At 33.8% G+C, this 17,963-nt stretch overlaps 1 protein-coding gene across 1 annotated transcript in view; it reads left to right on the top strand.

The window, feature by feature from the left end:
• Nucleotides 1-17,963, top strand: part of LOC142858638 (complement factor H-like) — a 64,336-nt gene that overhangs the window by 34,513 nt on the left and 11,860 nt on the right. The window contains exons 4-11 of the mRNA XM_075988158.1: nt 1,325-1,507; nt 2,696-2,872; nt 7,634-7,807; nt 8,598-8,780; nt 8,865-9,044; nt 11,256-11,426; nt 14,102-14,284; nt 14,473-14,682. Of these exons, the coding sequence (XP_075844273.1) occupies nt 1,325-1,507; nt 2,696-2,872; nt 7,634-7,807; nt 8,598-8,780; nt 8,865-9,044; nt 11,256-11,426; nt 14,102-14,284; nt 14,473-14,682 (1,461 nt within the window). The remainder of the gene's footprint in view (nt 1-1,324; nt 1,508-2,695; nt 2,873-7,633; nt 7,808-8,597; nt 8,781-8,864; nt 9,045-11,255; nt 11,427-14,101; nt 14,285-14,472; nt 14,683-17,963) is intronic.

Below are 17,963 nucleotides of genomic sequence, written 5' to 3'. Positions count from 1 at the left end.
ATGCTTTTGAGTTGGACTTCTCCTTCTTTTACACCTATTATTCTTAGCTTTGACCTTTTAATGATGTTCCATATTCCTGGATATTTTGTGTTAAGCTTTTGTTAGATTTAATATTTTCTATGACTGATGAGTCTATTTCGTCTGTTGAATCTTCAGACCTGAGATTCTTTCTTCCATATTTTCTATTCTGCTATTTATACTTGCATTTGTGGTTCCTAATGCTTGATTTTACATATATTTAGGCCTGGTCACTATAGATTGAATAACTTATTGGGTAGAACCATTCCAAGAGAAGACTGATTTTTCATTTGTCAGCAAACATTAATTACATATAGCTCTTAGTGTAGGGATTGAGATGTTGAAAATTTATCCATGTGCATTGGCATGTCTACTTCTATTGTACTAAACAACTTGTTTTCTAAGATTTTGTGAGTGAAAGTTCCCTGTCATAATTAAAAAGACACTATCTCATCGCAGACATCCTGGTTTTCACAATCTTTCTGTTTCTTCTTCTATAATGTACTCAGTTTGTACATGTTTTTCATATTGAAGCAGCTATATTCACATTAAATGCTTTTCTTTAGTGACTTATGTAGTCTATGGCTTTTAAATTCCATTAATTTTTAACTTATCAAGTTAATTGACATGGATGTATATAATATTCCAATTGGTCTTTTAAAATAGGTAAAAATAAATATGATTTAATTCCCATCATTGCTGATATTAGTAATTTGTTCTGTCTTTACTCATCTCTGTTAAATTTTTTAAATGCTACTAACTTGAGGATCTTTTTACAGTATCAATAGGTAAAGTTTATTTTATATACAAATATGTTTGCATATTACAAAATTTATTCTTTTAGGCATGAGGTTACTAACACATTTTAAATTTTTGTCACTGGACTCTGTAGCAACTATGTAGATAAATTTTCCAAGATTTTACCCAACCCCAGGAACCCTATTGGGTAAATTATCCTAAGAGAGTCAATTATTTTTAGGTTTAAAGAAACTACAAGTAAAAAAAATGTTCAGAGTTCTGACCTTCTGTAGAACTGTGAATACAATTGGACAAATATTTAACATCCTTTTTTAGATGAAATTATGAGTGGTTTAAATCTTGCTGTGTTAGGAAAAAATTTGAGCAAGGTATTGTGTGTCTTAAAACCTGTTATTTGTTTTCCTTTGTTCAGTAATGTGAATAATTTTGATTATTTCAAATCTTCAAGTACAAGTGACTAATGGGTATTTTTAATATATTTTTTGTATTGTAAACCCTTAAGTTACTGAGAAGGCACTCAACTTTTTCTTACTTTTTTCCCTTTTAGAAACATGTTCAAAGTCAGATATAGAAATTGAGAATGGATTTCTTTCTGAATATGCTAGCACATATGATCTAAACAGAGAAACACAGTATAGGTGTAAACAGGGATTTGTAACATCGAATGGAGAGACATCAGGAACAATTACCTGCCTCCAAAATGGATGGTCAGCTCAACCCTCATGCATCAGTGAGTACTCCATTATATTGCTGTCATTATACAGGTGATGTATCAGAGTTTAACTTTATTCTCCTGTGAGGTGGCTGATCTTGCTTCATGATGAGTTTCAAACTTCAAGGAAAGATTTCACTATTTGTTTTTATTTTTGGACTCATTTTTATATTGTAGAGTATCAGCTAATTTCCCTTTCAATTGTTTAAAATACCCTATAGTTTTAAATATAGTAAAGGATTTTTGACCAGCTGCCTTTTAAAAAGTCTGCCTTACATATCAAATCCATTGCTCCTAGATATAAATATAAAGTTTTATGTAAAGATATATCCATGTTTTAAATCTCAGAATGTATGATAACCTTATAATGTATATTTGACACTATCAGTTAAGGTCCATTTCAGAAAGTCTCCCTCTTAAAAATTCTTCCCAAATATCTTGATATTGCAAAGAAAGAAATGTTTCCAAGTAGGACCAATTTTGATTTGTTAGGACCTACAGTTAATGAAAGTTTTATAAGAATGATTATTTCTGCTTGTCTTATTTATGAGAAAGCTAACCAGTGCTATTTTCAAGAACTATTCAATGTAACTTAAATGATAACATGATTTAAGATACTTGCTGCTTTCTTAATTTCTATTCTTTATTTACTGTACTTTTACAGCACTTATTTAAAGAAAAAGCAATTAAAATTTTTCTCATGTAATATTCATGTTTGTTAAAATGTTAATTAACAAGACTTTTTGGATTTTCTTACTGTAAAATAATAAAAAAAACTTTGGTATGATACAGTAAATGCCTGTTTCAAATTTAACTAATCTACTTTTATGAATTTTATGCTACTATAAACTACTAAATATAGGACTTTAATTCACAAAATGTTACTGCACTTCCCTAAAACTAAATACATCTACACTTGTCCATTTATTTGCAGTATATGATAAATATAGGGAAAATGAGCTGAGAAATTATTTTTAAAATAAAGTTTTATGAAACTTAACTGAGGCAATAAATGCTAATAGGGATGTACTTTTCATTCAATAACTGTTTCAGGAAAATGATTTCTTGTTGGTCTTCTATGGGACTTTTTATAAAATATTGAATTGCTTTTACACATTAACCTGGGACTAATTTTGCTCTCGTGCCAACTTCTCAGTTTGCCCATTGACACTGACAAATGAAATCTTTCATTTTATTTTGCACTAGAGTCTTGTGATAGGCCTGTATTTGAGAATGCTGTGACTAAAGACAATAGCACATGGTTTAAACTCAATGACAAATTAGACTATGAATGCCATGCTGGATATGAGAACAGACATAAAGATACCAAAGGCTCCATAATATGTAATTATGATGGATGGTCTGATAGACCCTCATGTTATGGTAAGTACTATTTCCTCTGATTTTTTTTTACAAAACAAAAATATTTATGTATTACTTAAAAAGGGGAACTTTCTAGAATCTTTCTTTTGATTTAAGGTAAACTGAGAGAAAGGACATTTTTCAGGACTAAATATGATCATATTTGATTTTATTATTTCATTACATTCATTTATTTATCCTGTATGTGCACAGTGAGTGCATGTGCATATCTATGGAGGTGTGCATACCATGTTACAGGTAAAGATGTAAGAGAACTTGTTTGTCAGCTTTTTTCATCATGTGAATCCTAGGGAGTGAAGTCCTGTCACCATGTTTGGAGGCAAGCTCTCTCACTGACTGAGTGATCTAAGTGTCCTGATAATCTGTATTTAAATTAATGTATTCATCAGATGTAGGTACCATATTCTTTTGATTCTTATGACCCTGGATCAGTAGATTTTAAGTTTGAGGACATCTTGGGTTATGTGTTGAGTCCCTGCTTCCTTATACAAACAAGTAAAATAAATTAATTATGTCTTTTTATGATGTGTATATCAAGTATCTCTGATTAAAGTATAATTGTTTAATTATCATAAAGGCATACTCTTAGGTATTTAAACTAGGTCTCCATTGATGTGGGAGGGTCTTCTGTCTATTTCTTACTTTCATTGGTTAATAAAGAAACTGCCTTGGCCTTTTGATAGAACAACAGCTTAGATAGGTGGAATAGACAGAACAGAATTCTGAGAGGAAGAAAGTAGAGTCAGGCAGATGCCATGAAGCTCTGGCCAGAGATTAGCATAGTTTAGAATCTTTCCTGGTAAGCCACCTCCTCATGGTGCTATGCAGATTATTAGAAATGGGTTAACCAAGATGTGAGAATTAGCCCATAAAAAGCTAGAACTAATGGACCAGGCAGTGTTTAAATGAATACAGTTTTCATGTAATTATATTGAATAAAGCTAGCTGACTACCGGGAGCCAGGTGGTGGGAAGCAGCCTGCTGCTTCTTTTACACTCCATTATAAAAATTATGATTTGAGGTATGAAACAATGTCATATAAATTTAAAGAGTGGAAAGTAAAGAGTGGATGATTTGGAAGAGAAAAAAATTGAAAGTGAAAGAAAAAGGAATTGATTCAGGTCAAAGGACCACCTCTGGATAGAAAGGAGACAGACAAGGCACATAGGAAAATAGTGGTTTATAAAAATACAAGGGTACCCCATGTTAGGATTGTAGTGTCTGAGAATACACTGAAAGAAGAACCCAGACTCAAATAGTACACAAGAACAAAGAGCATTTGTGGATATTTCAACATGCATGTGGTGTCCTTCACCTATACAAAATGGTGATGATGCTGAATGGAGTGTGCTGGCTCCTTTTAAACACAGATAGAGGAATTTAAGTGATGGTTTAATCATCTCAAACATAATTGGTTTGGTTAAGCAAGCAGCAGTTAAAGTAGTGTATTTTGAAATGATTGAGATTATATCTTTGCACATACTTGGGTAAGTTTCAAGAGAGTTGCAGGAACTGTTTGAGACATTATGGTGCTGACTCAGGCCTGTGATCTCTTCTTTATCCTTAAATATGAAAAATGGTCCTTTTTTGGAGAGACAATTTGCCCCTCTCAAAGAACTAAAAATCTAATTAAGTTGTACAAGTGGGAAAGTTTAAACCCTTCAGGATTCGGTGTTCAATTTGATTTGGGCTTTTTAATTTGTGAGTGCAAAAATACTCAATAAGATACTGGAAAATCAAATCCAAGAACATGTCAGAACCATTTTCTACCATGATCAAGTCAGCTTCATTCCAGAAATGAAGGCATGGATCAACATATGAAAATCTGTCAGCGTAATCTGCCATATAAAAAAAGTGAAAAATATAAAATGCCTGATTATTTCATTAGATGCCAAAAAAGATTTCAACAAAATATAACATCCCTTTATGATAAAAGTCTTGCAGAGAGCGGGGATACAAGAAACATACCTAAACATAATAAAGATTATATATACAGCAAGCCAAGAGCTAACATCAAACTAAATGGAGAGAACTTCCCAGCGATCCCACCAAAATCAGGAACAAGACAAGGTTGTCCACTTTCTCCATATCTATTCAATATAGTTCTTGAGCTAGAGCAATAAGACACCAGAAGGAGATCAAGGGAATACAAATTGGAAAAGAAGAAGTCAAACTCTCACTATTAACTGATGATATGATAGTTTACATAAGTGACTCCAAGAATTCTACCAAGAAACTTTTACAACTCATAAACATGTTCAGTCATGTAGCAGGACACAAGATTAACTCAAAAAAAAAATCAGTAGCCCTCCTGTACACAGATGCTAAATGGCCTGAGAAAAAATCAGAGAAACATCACCCTTCACATTAGCCACAAGTAGCATAATATATCTTGGAATAACTCTAATTAAACACGTGGAAGACTTGTAATACAAGTAATTTAAATCTTTGAAGAAATAAATTGAAGAAGACACCAAAAGTGGAAAGATATCCCATGCTCTTGGGTAGGTAGAGTTAACATAGTAAAAATGGCAATCTTACTGAAAGCAATCTACAGATTCAATGCAATGCCCAGCAAAATCCCAGCAAAATTCTTCACAGAACTTGTAACAATGGTACTCAACTTCATATGAAAAAGTAAAAAACCCAGGATAGCGAAAACAATCCTGTACAATAAAAGAACTTCTGGAGGCATCACAATCCCTGACTTCAAAGTCTGCTATAAAGCTGCAGTAATGAAAACTGCCTGGTATTGGCATAAAAACAGACAGGAAGACTAATGAACTGAATCGAAAACCTGGATATAAATTCACACACTTTTGAAAATATGATTTTTGACAAAGAATCAAAAGATATCAAGTGTAAAAAAGAAAGCATTTTGAGCAAATGGTTCTGGCATAACTAGATATCAACATGTAGAAGAATGAAAATAGATCCATATCTATTATCATGCACAAAGACCTCAACATAAAGTCAGCAACACTGAACCTTATATAAGAGAAAGTGGGAAGTACACTAGAATGCATTGGGACAGGAGACCACTTCGTAAATATAACCTCAGTAGCACAGATACTGAGAGAAGCAATTAATAAATGGGACTTCCTGAAACTGAAAAGCTTCTGTAAAGCAAAGGACATGGTCAACAAGACAAAACTACAGCCTACAGAATGGGAAAAAAAAAGATCTTCACTAATGCCACTTCAGACAGAAGTCTTGTATCGAAATATATAAAGAACTCAAGAAATTGGTCATCAAAAGAACAAATAATCCATTAAAAAAATGGAGTTCAGACCTAAACAGAGAACTCTCAACAGAGGAATCTAAAATGGCTGAAAGACACTCAAGAAAATGTTCAACATCCTTAGTTTTCAGAGAAATGCAAATCAAAACAACTCTGTCATTCCATTTTACAACTGTAAAAATGGCCAAGTTCAAAAACACTGATGACAAATTATGCTGGAGAGTTTGTAGGGTAAAGGGAACACTCCTGCATTGATGATGGGTGTGCAAATTTGTACAGCCCCTTTGTATGTCAGTATGGTGTTTTCTTAGAAAATTAGGAAACAGCCTTCCTCAAGACACAGTAATACCATTTCTGGGTATATATCCAAAGGATTCTCAATGGAGCCACAAGAACATGTGGTCAACTCTGTTCATAGCAATATTGTTTTTCATAGCCAGAACGAAACAACCTAAATGCCTCTCAACTGAAGAATGGATAAGGAAAATGTGGTACATTTACACAATGGAGTACTACACAAGAGAAAAAAATGACATCTTGAATTTTGCAGGCAAATGGATGGAGCTAGAAAACATCATTTTGAGTGAGGTAACCCAGACACAGAAAGACCTATATCACATGTACTCATTCATAAGTGGTTTTTAAACATAAAGCAATAAAAAACAGCCAGAAATCACAATCCCAGAGAACCTAGACAACAATGAGGACTCTAAGAGAGAGACATACATAGATCTAATCTACATTGGAAGCAGAAAAAGACAAGATCTCCTGAGTAAATTGGGAGCATGGGGACCTTGGAAGAGGCAGGAAGGAGAGCAGAGAAAAATGTAGAGCTTGATAAAAATCAATTAAAAATAGCTTTATTTGTAGACATATATATAATACCAAGAAAGTATAATAAAACATGTTTTTTTATACTAAAACACATACTAAAAATATTAACTGTGATGGATAATGTTACATATTCTTAATTTGAGTAAGAATTATTAAGGGTTAAAAATGAGAATTGAAATTACAACAAATTAGTGTGTTGCAAATATTTAAATGCATAACTAATAGTATGGTTTTGTACATGTTTCTTATGTTCTTTTTTTATTTTAAAATATACTAATTTTATTGTCCTAACTTCAAATATATTAGAAATTATTTTGCTTGTTCTACTTTTCAAGAATATTAATATAAAATATTTTTTAAAAATGTCACAGAATATACTGTATAGCATTAATTTCAAATATGAAAGAATGATTCTGTAAATTCAGAATAGGGTAATTGTGAACTAAACATCAATAATTTTCAGCAGCAATTCAGACCCAGTAAAAATAAATTAATTTTATTATTTATTTTTATAACAAATATATTATATCACCACATATTTCTCAGACATCCATGTAACTTTAGGGACAATATAAAATGTAATATTCATAAAAAGAGGGTTCCTGATGTTACCCTGAGATTGTACATGAGAGAGATAAAAACTACTTCTTGATTAAATACATACTCTGATTATTCTACTTTTCAAGAAAGAGAATGCAGCATTCCATTTCTTGACCAATACTTGCTCGTCAATCCCAAGAAGGAGAAATATAAAATTGGAGATTTGTTGAACTTTTCTTGCCAACGAGGACACAGAGTTGGACCAGATTCAGTTCAATGTTACCACTTTGGATGGTCCCCTAGTTTCCCAACTTGTAAAGGTCAGTATCTATTTTACATTTGGTGAATGAAAACCAGAGGTTTGGTATTCAACTCCTAATATCTAGCAGTCTTATATTGTATCTACAATCTTAAGCATATCCACTGACAATCATGATAAAGCTGTCTGTTGTATGGCTAATATGTAAACACTTACTGATAAGGATAATCGCTAACTTAAAATGTGTTATCAATGTGTGTAAATATAGATATGATGGCTTAGAGTACAAAGATATCTCTCATTTTGTCTGTTGTTCTGATAATTTTCCAACAAAAGCATCTCCTCACATTGCATAGAGAATGTCTAAATTGTATGAAACCAGAGTTTGATTAATTCAACAGCATTTATTTAAAAATTAAAATACATTAATCAGATGCTTCCTGATTAATCAGCGCCAATATTTTTTATAAATGGATAACTGTACGTTAAAAAACATTGAGAGTGTGAAAATCACTATAATTAACAAAACTTAATTGCTACCTGTTTTCATGCAATTTCAAGGCATCAGGTTTATCAAACACTGTACCACCTTCAATATGCTTTCAATGCTATTTGAGCAGACATGTTACAACTGTGAAATGTGAATTTAGTGTATATAATACTGATTTAATAAAATGTTATAGAAAGTGATATGATGAATACATTCTTGTAAGATTTTTCTTTATATTTATGGTTGTGAGCCTAGCCTTTAACGGCTGAGCCATCTCTCCAGCCCAAGATTTTTCTTTAACTAGATTTTTAGACTGCAAAATGGACATTTTCATTTATATGTACACAATATTCTACTGTAGGTCAAGTGAGATCATGTGATCAACCTCCTGAACTCTTCAATGGGGAATTCAATGGAACAAAGAAAGAACAATACAGCCATGGTGAAGTGGTGGAATATGATTGCAAGCCTAGATTTCTACTGAAGGGACCCAATAAAATCCAGTGCATGGATGGAAATTGGACAACCTTGCCAACATGTGTTGGTAATAAAAATGCTACTACTTAGACACTGTTTTGTTTCTCATGTGATATCTTAATCACAAGATTTGTGAAACATCTATCTACAGAGGAGGAGAGAACATGTTCAGACATTCCTCAACTTGAGCATGGCTTTGTCCAATTTTCTGTCCCTCCCTACTACCATGGAGATTCAGTGGAGTTCACCTGCAAGGAAACATTTACGATGATTGGACATGGGTCAGTTTCATGCATTAGTGGAAGGTGGACCCAGCTTCCTCAGTGTGTTGGTAAGGTTATGTGCCTCAAATTGATACTTCGTAAAATGTAATATTTTTGCAGTAATAGTTCCACATATATTTTTAGTTAGAAACCTTCTTAGAACAATCTAGTCCTAAATAATATGTATCCAAACTTTTGTTGTTTATAATTTAATGTGTGTCTACAGTTGAATGGAAATTATTAATATAATATGCAAATTGTTGTTTAACTTAAGTTAAAACTAGTTTTTAGGTATAAATTCTCATCTGAATAAAATGTGAATAATAATATGTTAGAAAATAGGACATTACAAAATAACATTGATGTTTTCATATGGCACTCTCCTTCCATTTCATGTAAAACTAAGAAATCAAGTGTGTAAAGCAACCATTTCCTACTCTCCCATAGCAAACTTTCCTCTCCTAGAACTTTTATTGTGTTTCTAGCTGTTCTACAGTTTGCAAACTGAAGTCAGTGTGATTAGGGTTGGGCCACTGGTCCTCTCATTGGCCATAGAACTGAGCTATACCTAAGAGACTGGGGTTAGGTGGGCAACATTATCTCATGGGTGACTTTACTCTGTAATAACTACCATCACCGTTCTTTTTTTTAGTCACTGAATCTTTAATAAGTAGCTAACAGCATCTTGATGATTACATTTGCTTTTCTCAGAAACTGAGGTTTTACTTAGAGTCTTCTTGTTTTGTTACTTCAGAATATCCTTAATACCCAATATTTATTTTTCATTATAATTTTAAGTGTTGGTTAATGCTAGAGAAAAATGAAGGTCCTTAGGAAAGGGCACTTATAACTGTGTTGTTTAGTGATATATTCTCCATACACAGAAAATTGACCAACTCAAAAACTCAAATTTGAAAAACACAGTTTTTCTAATCTCTATCTTCATTACTTTAAAACCCTATTAACATGACTATCTTAAAAATATTTAACAAATAAATTAATATGGAGCAAAAGTTGGATATTTTTTTACATATCCAAAATGAAAACAATTCTCCATTCTGTTACAGAATTCTATTTTATTATTTCATTCAGATTTCTGAGGTTTTGTTCTGATAGATAGTCTCCCTTTAGTGACCTTCACATGACCCTTCTCAGTTATCATAAGCTGTGCTGCAACCTTAGGCTTACAGCACAAACACTTTTATTCTGCCACTATGCATTTTCTTCTCCATGTCTATACCTTTATCTTTACAAAGAAGAGACTCTTATGAAAGAAATCATTCAGAGTCACCATTCCGCCACAACTATTGGTATTCCTTCACTTACCTTTACGGCTTTTTTTGTCTTCCTGTGAATCAGTCTTAAAGAAGGGATGATTTCTAGGGTGTCTTGAGGTTTTGAAGCACTCTAGTCAATATTTATGTATTGTTTTAAAGGAAGTTTATAGAACGTTGGCTAATAACTTACTTTTATTTACTCTATTTGCACACATTGCAATCTTCATTTCAAATTATTAATAACAAATGTTATTCTGGACCTATACTGAAATTTTGTCAAATTCAATAAGGACTTTCATCTTCAGTAAGTAATTATAGTGCATGACATATTAAAAGGTGTATATATCACCCTTTCTTAAGCCATAACACAACCAAACAGTTTTGTTCTTATGACATAGTATTGCTATATTATAGGATGATCTAGCATAGGAAATGACTTCTTATTGACTTTTATGAAGGGAATATAAAGGAGATAGATGGAGACTACAAGCATCTAATATACAAATCTGGCTCTCAAATAATTGTTTTATGTACAATATATCTTAGATATTCTTTTTAAATTATAGATCTATCAAAAAAGAAAATTCAAACTAGTAAACCTCTTACAATCTATCCACTCATGTTTTTATTTTAATATATTTAACATTATGGACTAAAATTAGGATAAGGGGAAATCAGAAAATGTGAGCATTTCATAGCTTTCAAATAGGGGACCAAAGCTGGACACATCATAATCATTTCCTATGCAGACAGTGATTTCCTCTGCCTAGTACCTGTTTCCCTTCACGAAACACTGTCTCTGAGATGTACAGGAGTTGACATGATGTCTAGTTCTAACACCATAGTAACCTGTATAGTAACCTTAGCAATTTAGTTGGCAGAATTTATGAGTATATATAATAGTTCCATTAGTACAGTGAATATTCTGTAGCTATTTTAATATGGCAGTTATCCCACTTCTTATAATTGTTTTTAATTTTTCCTGTAATTATTTTCACAAAGCAAAAGATAAACTAGAGAAGTGTAAAGCACCATACTCAATTGAAGCAAGTCCTTCCAATAAGAATGAATTTAATCATACTGTTATCATAAGATATAAATGCAAAGGAAACCAGGAGTATAAACAGTCAATCTGCATCAATGGAAGATGGGATCCTGAACCAACCTGTACAAGTAAGTTCTTGTTTGCACTGTCTCCTAGTGGTCATAACTGTAATAATAGTAGCTTTAAGTTTTGTTTTTGGTTTTTCGAGACAGGGTTTCTCTGTAGCTTTGGTGCCTGTCCTGGAACTAGCTCTTGTAGACCAGGCTGGCCTCGAACTCCCAGAGATCTGCCTACCTCTGCCTCCCGAATGCTGGGATTAAAGGCGTGCGCCACCTCCGCCCGGCATTAGCTTTAAGTTCTTAAAACATAGTAATTGTTCTTCAGAATTTCCTATGTGAATCCCAAATTTTTATATTTTTCAACTTTCCCTCTTCCACTCAAAAATATACTGTGTCCCCTGTACTTCCTGTCCAATTCATGACCTCTTATCCACATATAAACTCATAGTATATATACACATATACATGGATATATATATATACCCAATGTATATACACAAACAACTTGTATATATAAATTCAGCCTGATGAGTTCATTTATTGTTTTTCATATGGATATGTGATTATGACTAAGAATTTGAAATTGGATAACCTATTTTTTAGGTCACACATCCCTGGAGAAAATTGATTCTCCTATTCTAGATAGACATTAATTGCCTGTAGATCTTCACCTAAGGCAATACTTCTCAATCCTCCTAATGTTATCACCCTTTGAAGTTGCTCGTGTTGACCCCTAACCATAAAACATTTTCATGGCTACTCCATAACTCTAATATTGATGCTGTTATGAATCATAATGTAAATATCTGTGTTTTCAGAATGTCCTAAGTAACCCTGAAAAAGGGTCATTAGACCCCTAAGGGATTGTGCCCCACAGGTTGAGAACCTATGATGTAGGGGAAGGGCCTTGTAAGATTTCTTCCCTATCCACATTGGCATGCTAACTGGTTTTCCATCATCCAGGTCTTGTTTAAGTGTCCATCCTTTTGAGATTTTATGGGTTCATCTACTACATATTATATGAAGGAAGATATTAAAACAGATATCTTGGAAAAAATACTTTTCAGTATATAAAATGATTTAGAAATTACTATCACCTTTTTAAGTGACCTGTAGTTTAAAAAACACAGGCAAACTTAATTAACATGAATTTACCTCCTTGTAGTAATGGTCCCTTCACTCTCAGAGTTCCATTACATCTAATTATTTTATCACAATAAATGTGATATGCCCTTCCTATGCCTATACTTAATCATCATGCACTTCTGTATGGTTATGTGTACTATCAATATAATAATTTATTTATACTAGTAACAATAAATCTGACATATGATACCTCCAATTCCAAATAAATAGGCAAGTGTTGATTGCACTATTTTGCTTCCCTATTTGTATTTATCACTGTTATTTTGGATGCCTGTCTCACTCAATATCTTAAACTATTTCTTAAAGTCTGAAATTCACTGAAAGTATTCCCATGCCATTTGAAAATCAAAAGTATTACACACATTGCAATGGAGGGCACATGCCATTCTGTAATTGCCTCTATTTTTATCATAATTGATTTCATTTTGATTATAGTATGAAGTAAGGAGCTAATTGTTTAAAAAACAGCCAGCTAGTTTTTTAAAGAATGTGGAAAAATATATTTATTACACAAACACTCATTTCATTGAAGTCCTTCCATCCACTATAAATAAGCAGAGATCAAAAAAGAGATTATTAATAATCACTAATAAAGCACACTGTCATGTTCTGAATCTGCAAGATGAATCTGAAATGTCTTGATTTTGTAGTGACTCAGACAAAACTTTTCAAAAGGGTGTTAATGCCAGTACTAACTACTCATTATCCTGGATGTATGCCAGCAGTTTTCACATCTCTAAAACAGTTCACAATAAATAGGATATCCAGAAAGTTGACATTTTGAATAACATGCTTTGAAACATTTGTGATCATACCCTATACTCTCATTGACCAAGAGTCAATGCAAAATTCTTTATCAAAGTGTAATGATTAATACTTATTGTTTACTTGACAAAAGTGACTTAGGAAAAACAGCTCTGAGCATGACTGAGAGAACATTTCTAGTTTGGACAAACTCAGGTGGGAAGTTTCACCATAAATGTAGGTGGCATCATTTTATTATCAGGGGTCTTGGAATAAATGAAAAGGAAAGGAAGCCAAACATCTGCACTAATTCTGTGCCCGTCCTGACAATAGATGCAGTATGACTAGCTGCTCCACACTTGGACTGCCATAACTGCACTACATGATGAGCTAAGCCAAACCCTTCCTTTCCAAAGTTGCTTTTGTCAGGCATTTTGTCACAGCTATGAGAAAATTCACTAGTATACTAACTAAATGTAAGTATCAATTTCATCAGTACATTCTCTAAGGACCTTTAATTTAATCCAACATATTAGATCATAGATATTCAAATTTCCATGTAACCTTAATTTGAAATATTTAATCTTAAAATTCATTAAAAATATCATAAAGGCTAGAATAAAATGGAATAAGTTTTATAAAAACACTGCAAAACTGATTTAAAAAAGAGTGAATGACAATGACAACCATTCAAAGTAGGACAAGAATAGCTAGAAAATTGCTATACCAGGTGAAAAGTAAAATATATGTAATTATTATATGGTCATAATTAATTTGTTATTTAATTAAAATTATTGCTTCAATAATAAAAATACTATTTTTGTCAAAAACTCCAATTTTGAATATTGTTTTAGGAGTAGAGAAAGAATTCTGCCCTCCCCCACCACAGATTCCAAATGCCCAAGTGTTGGAAACCACAGTGAAATATTGGGATGGAGAAAAAGTATCTGTTCTTTGTCAAGATAATTACATATTACAGAACACAGAAGAGATGGTGTGCAAAGACGGAAGGTGGCAGTCATTACCACTCTGCATTGGTCAGTAGCTATGGCTTATTTTATAACATTCTTTCTTTAAATACTGAAGAGAACTAAAGTGAAGGGGAAGGATATTGAAAAACTAGGGCTTAACATTAAAACTGTGGAGACATAATCCAAACTGTTTTTATTTTCCAATGTAAAATTTTTGTTTATGCTTCATTATTTCATTTCTGTTCTTCAAATAGTGAAAATTCCATGTTCTCAGCCCCCTGAAATAAACCACGGATCTATTAAATTGCCCAGATTGTCAGAAGAAAGGAGAGACACAGCAGAGTCCAGCAGTTATGAACACGGCACTACACTCAGCTATGTTTGTGATGATGGCTTTAGGATGGCTGAGGAGCACGGGGTAACCTGTCACATGGGAAAGTGGAGTGCTCCACCTCGTTGTGTCGGTGAGAACCCATGTGAGTTGCTGGTGTTTCATTTGTTACCAGGTGTTAAAATCCTCAGTGTCTCCCACCCCCACAGTAAATGCTATGTTTTCTGAGATTCTTATTTCTTTTTTTAAAATTCATTTTGTCACTGATGATTTGTCAGACATGTTTCTGTCAAGTTCTTGCTCAGTATTGAAGCAATTTAGCAGATGCAAGGAAACAGAAAATGTACTTACGATACACTGTCCACCTCTTCTGTGCTGGCACATCTTCCTTGTTCACATTTCCCTCTAGAACTACTACACATAGAGCTGACACATACAAGTGAGTTTCTGAATTACTGCAATGTGGAATCATTTCACTCTGTTCTTCTCACTGTATAATTTTCGAGATTTCTTTGTGGACCTCCACCTTCAAATCCATCATGGTATTGTGTCTTGTGAACTAGACAGTTATAAACATGAATAAGAGGTGGCATACAGTTGTTCTTAAGGCTTTGGAATTGTTGAACAGCATTTATTAAATGTGTAGGAGGAAAGTGGTCCCAGCCACCAGCTTGCAGAAGTATAGCTTTGTTTTCATACTTTGTGTAATAGATGTAATTCGAGACATATATGGCACAAATAAGAAAGTAAACTGTAATTCTAGCATATCAGATTTTGCTGTATGTTGGCAAACAAACACAGTACTATTAAAACATAGTTTGATCTTTGAGCCCAGTTATTCGTTTTCACTTCATGTAGTCTGAGCTATCAACATCCTCCAACTTCTAGAACATTCCATTCAAAAGGGTCATCACTCCAGTGATGGTTTTAACAGCAATGCTACTACGACTACATATGATTTAACATTTTGAAATCATAACTATAATTAATTTACATTTGATGAACATACAAAGTAGAAATCTATCATAGTTTTATATGGGAGAAAAAAATTGACACCAAAATGAAAATAAAAAATTATCACTATCAGTGTTCTATATTCAATGTCATTCCTACTTCATTTATTTTCATAAATCTACAATTTATGAACTCCTAAATCAACTAGGAAATCTTCAGTATTTACCATCTCTATGAACCTAACTATTCCTTCATTAAGGACATTGGGCTTATAATGCATGTTCCTAGAGAAGCTAAGTAAGAAGGTGAACCCAAAGACAAACACATAGGCATCCTCATGAATATTAACCTTCATCAGGCGATGAAAGGAGACAGAGACAGAGGAGCATGGGACAGAAATCTCAAGGTCCAAATCAGGAGCAGAAGGAGACGGAGCACGAGCAAGGAACTCAGGACCGCGAGGGGCGCACCCACACACTGAGACAATGGGGATGTTCTATTGGGAACTCACCAAGGCCAGCTGGCCTGGGTCTGAAAAAGCATGGAATAAATCCGGACTACCTGAACATAGAGGACAATGAGGAATACTGAGAACTCAAGAACAATCGCAGAGGGTTTTTGATCCTACTGCACGTACTGGCTTTGTGGGAGCCTAGGCAGTTTGGAAGCTCACCTTAGGAGACCTGGATAGAGGTGGGCGGTCCTTGGGCTTCCCACAGGTCAGGGAACTCTGATTGCTCTTCGAGCAGATGAGGGAGGGTGACTTGATCGGGGGAGGGGGAGGGAAATGGGAGGCGGTTGCGGGGAGGAGGCAGAAATCCTTAATAAATAAATAAATGATCATCATTTTCTTATACTTAAGTTATTCTTGGAATAAGCTTTCTCCTTTATGTTGGAAACCGACTTTTCTCATATAATATATCCGGATTATGTCTTTTGCTCCATCTATTTCTCCCAGTTCCTCCCACCTACTATCTCATCTGCACAAATCTCCTTTCTATATTTCATTAGAAAAGAAACAGCCTTCTAAAGAACAATAATTAAGTGAAACAATCACACTAAAGTGGGATAAAAAATCTGAGGGAAGCCGGGCGATGGTGGCGCACGCCTTTAATCCCAGCACTTGGGAGGCAGAGGCAGGCGGATCCCTGTGAGTTCGAGACCAGCCTGGTCTACAGAGCTAGTTCCAGGACAGGCTCCAAAGCCACAGAGAAACCCTGTCTCGAAAAACCAAAAAAAAAAAAAAATCTGAGGGAAAAGAGCAGAAGAAAAGACAAGAAACTGATAATAGAATCAGAGACCCACTCATTTACACACTCAGGAATCCCATAAAACACTAAATTGGAAAACCTAATATGTATGCAAAGGCCCTGAAGGGTAAAAGAAAGAGGGAAACGCCAAATAAAATAAAACCAAAGCAAAAATTTAAAAAATAAAGTTTAAAAAGAGAAAAAGAAAAGCCCTAATTGGACAGTAAAGAGATAAAGAATGTCCAGAGAAGTCTTTGAGTTTGTTTCATGCAGTAAACCTTAAGAGTAGTTGGTTTCTCATGTACTTCCTTGCAGAACTCTAAATTTTCATCTACAACTGGTTATCAACTGGAGACAGCTTCTCGGTTGGAGATGTTGGTGTGTTTCACCTTCTCCTTTTAGCTCTAAAATTCCATCTACTGTAGACCCATAAAGGCTCTTGAATGTTGCCTCAGTCTCATGGGTGCATCGATGTTTGTTTATCAATACTAATATTCTAGTGGATTAGAGAAGATGAAATGTTTGTTTGTTCTTTATCTCTTCTGGTTCTTACACTCTCCACCTCCTCTTCTGAATGGTTCCTTGAGCCGTGGAGGGATTTGATGGAATTATTCCAGGATAAACCTGGAGTGTTCCAAGGTTTGTCCTTGGGTCTATGCATTTGTTCCTATCTTCTGAAACATAAAGTTTCTCTGATGACAGCTGAGTAAGGCACTGATCTATGATTATAGAAGCATGTCATGTGGAGCTATTCTTTTATCGCTATGGATTTTGTATAGTGATATATTATTTGTGTTTTAATAAATAGAGCTTGCCTGAATATCATGGTGCAAAGTCAGCCACACTAGTCAGCCACACTACTCAGTCACACTAGTCAGCCATACAAGCCAGGCAGTGGTGACAGGTTAGACTTTTAAGACAAACAGCCACACTACTTAACCATAGAAGCTGTAGGAAAAATTCATCACTTTAAATCTTAAATCACTCAGTTATCTATTGACTATTAAATGCATAAAATACATTTATATGAGGCAAGATAAAAATTTTCAAAATATTTACTTTGCAATGCAAATGGAAAGTTTAATAGAATATCTACATATTGTAAAATATAATTTCTTTGTTGTTTGATTTCCCCATTTCTTTTCTTATGTTTTAACGATTCTTTGTGAATTTTGCATCATGTATCCCACTCATCTTTCTTTCCCCTTGC

The sequence above is a fragment of the Microtus pennsylvanicus genome, chromosome 10 (genome assembly GCF_037038515.1).
Source record: "Microtus pennsylvanicus isolate mMicPen1 chromosome 10, mMicPen1.hap1, whole genome shotgun sequence".
Taxonomy (NCBI): domain Eukaryota; kingdom Metazoa; phylum Chordata; class Mammalia; order Rodentia; family Cricetidae; genus Microtus; species Microtus pennsylvanicus.
This window is presented reverse-complemented; position numbering and strand designations above follow the sequence as displayed.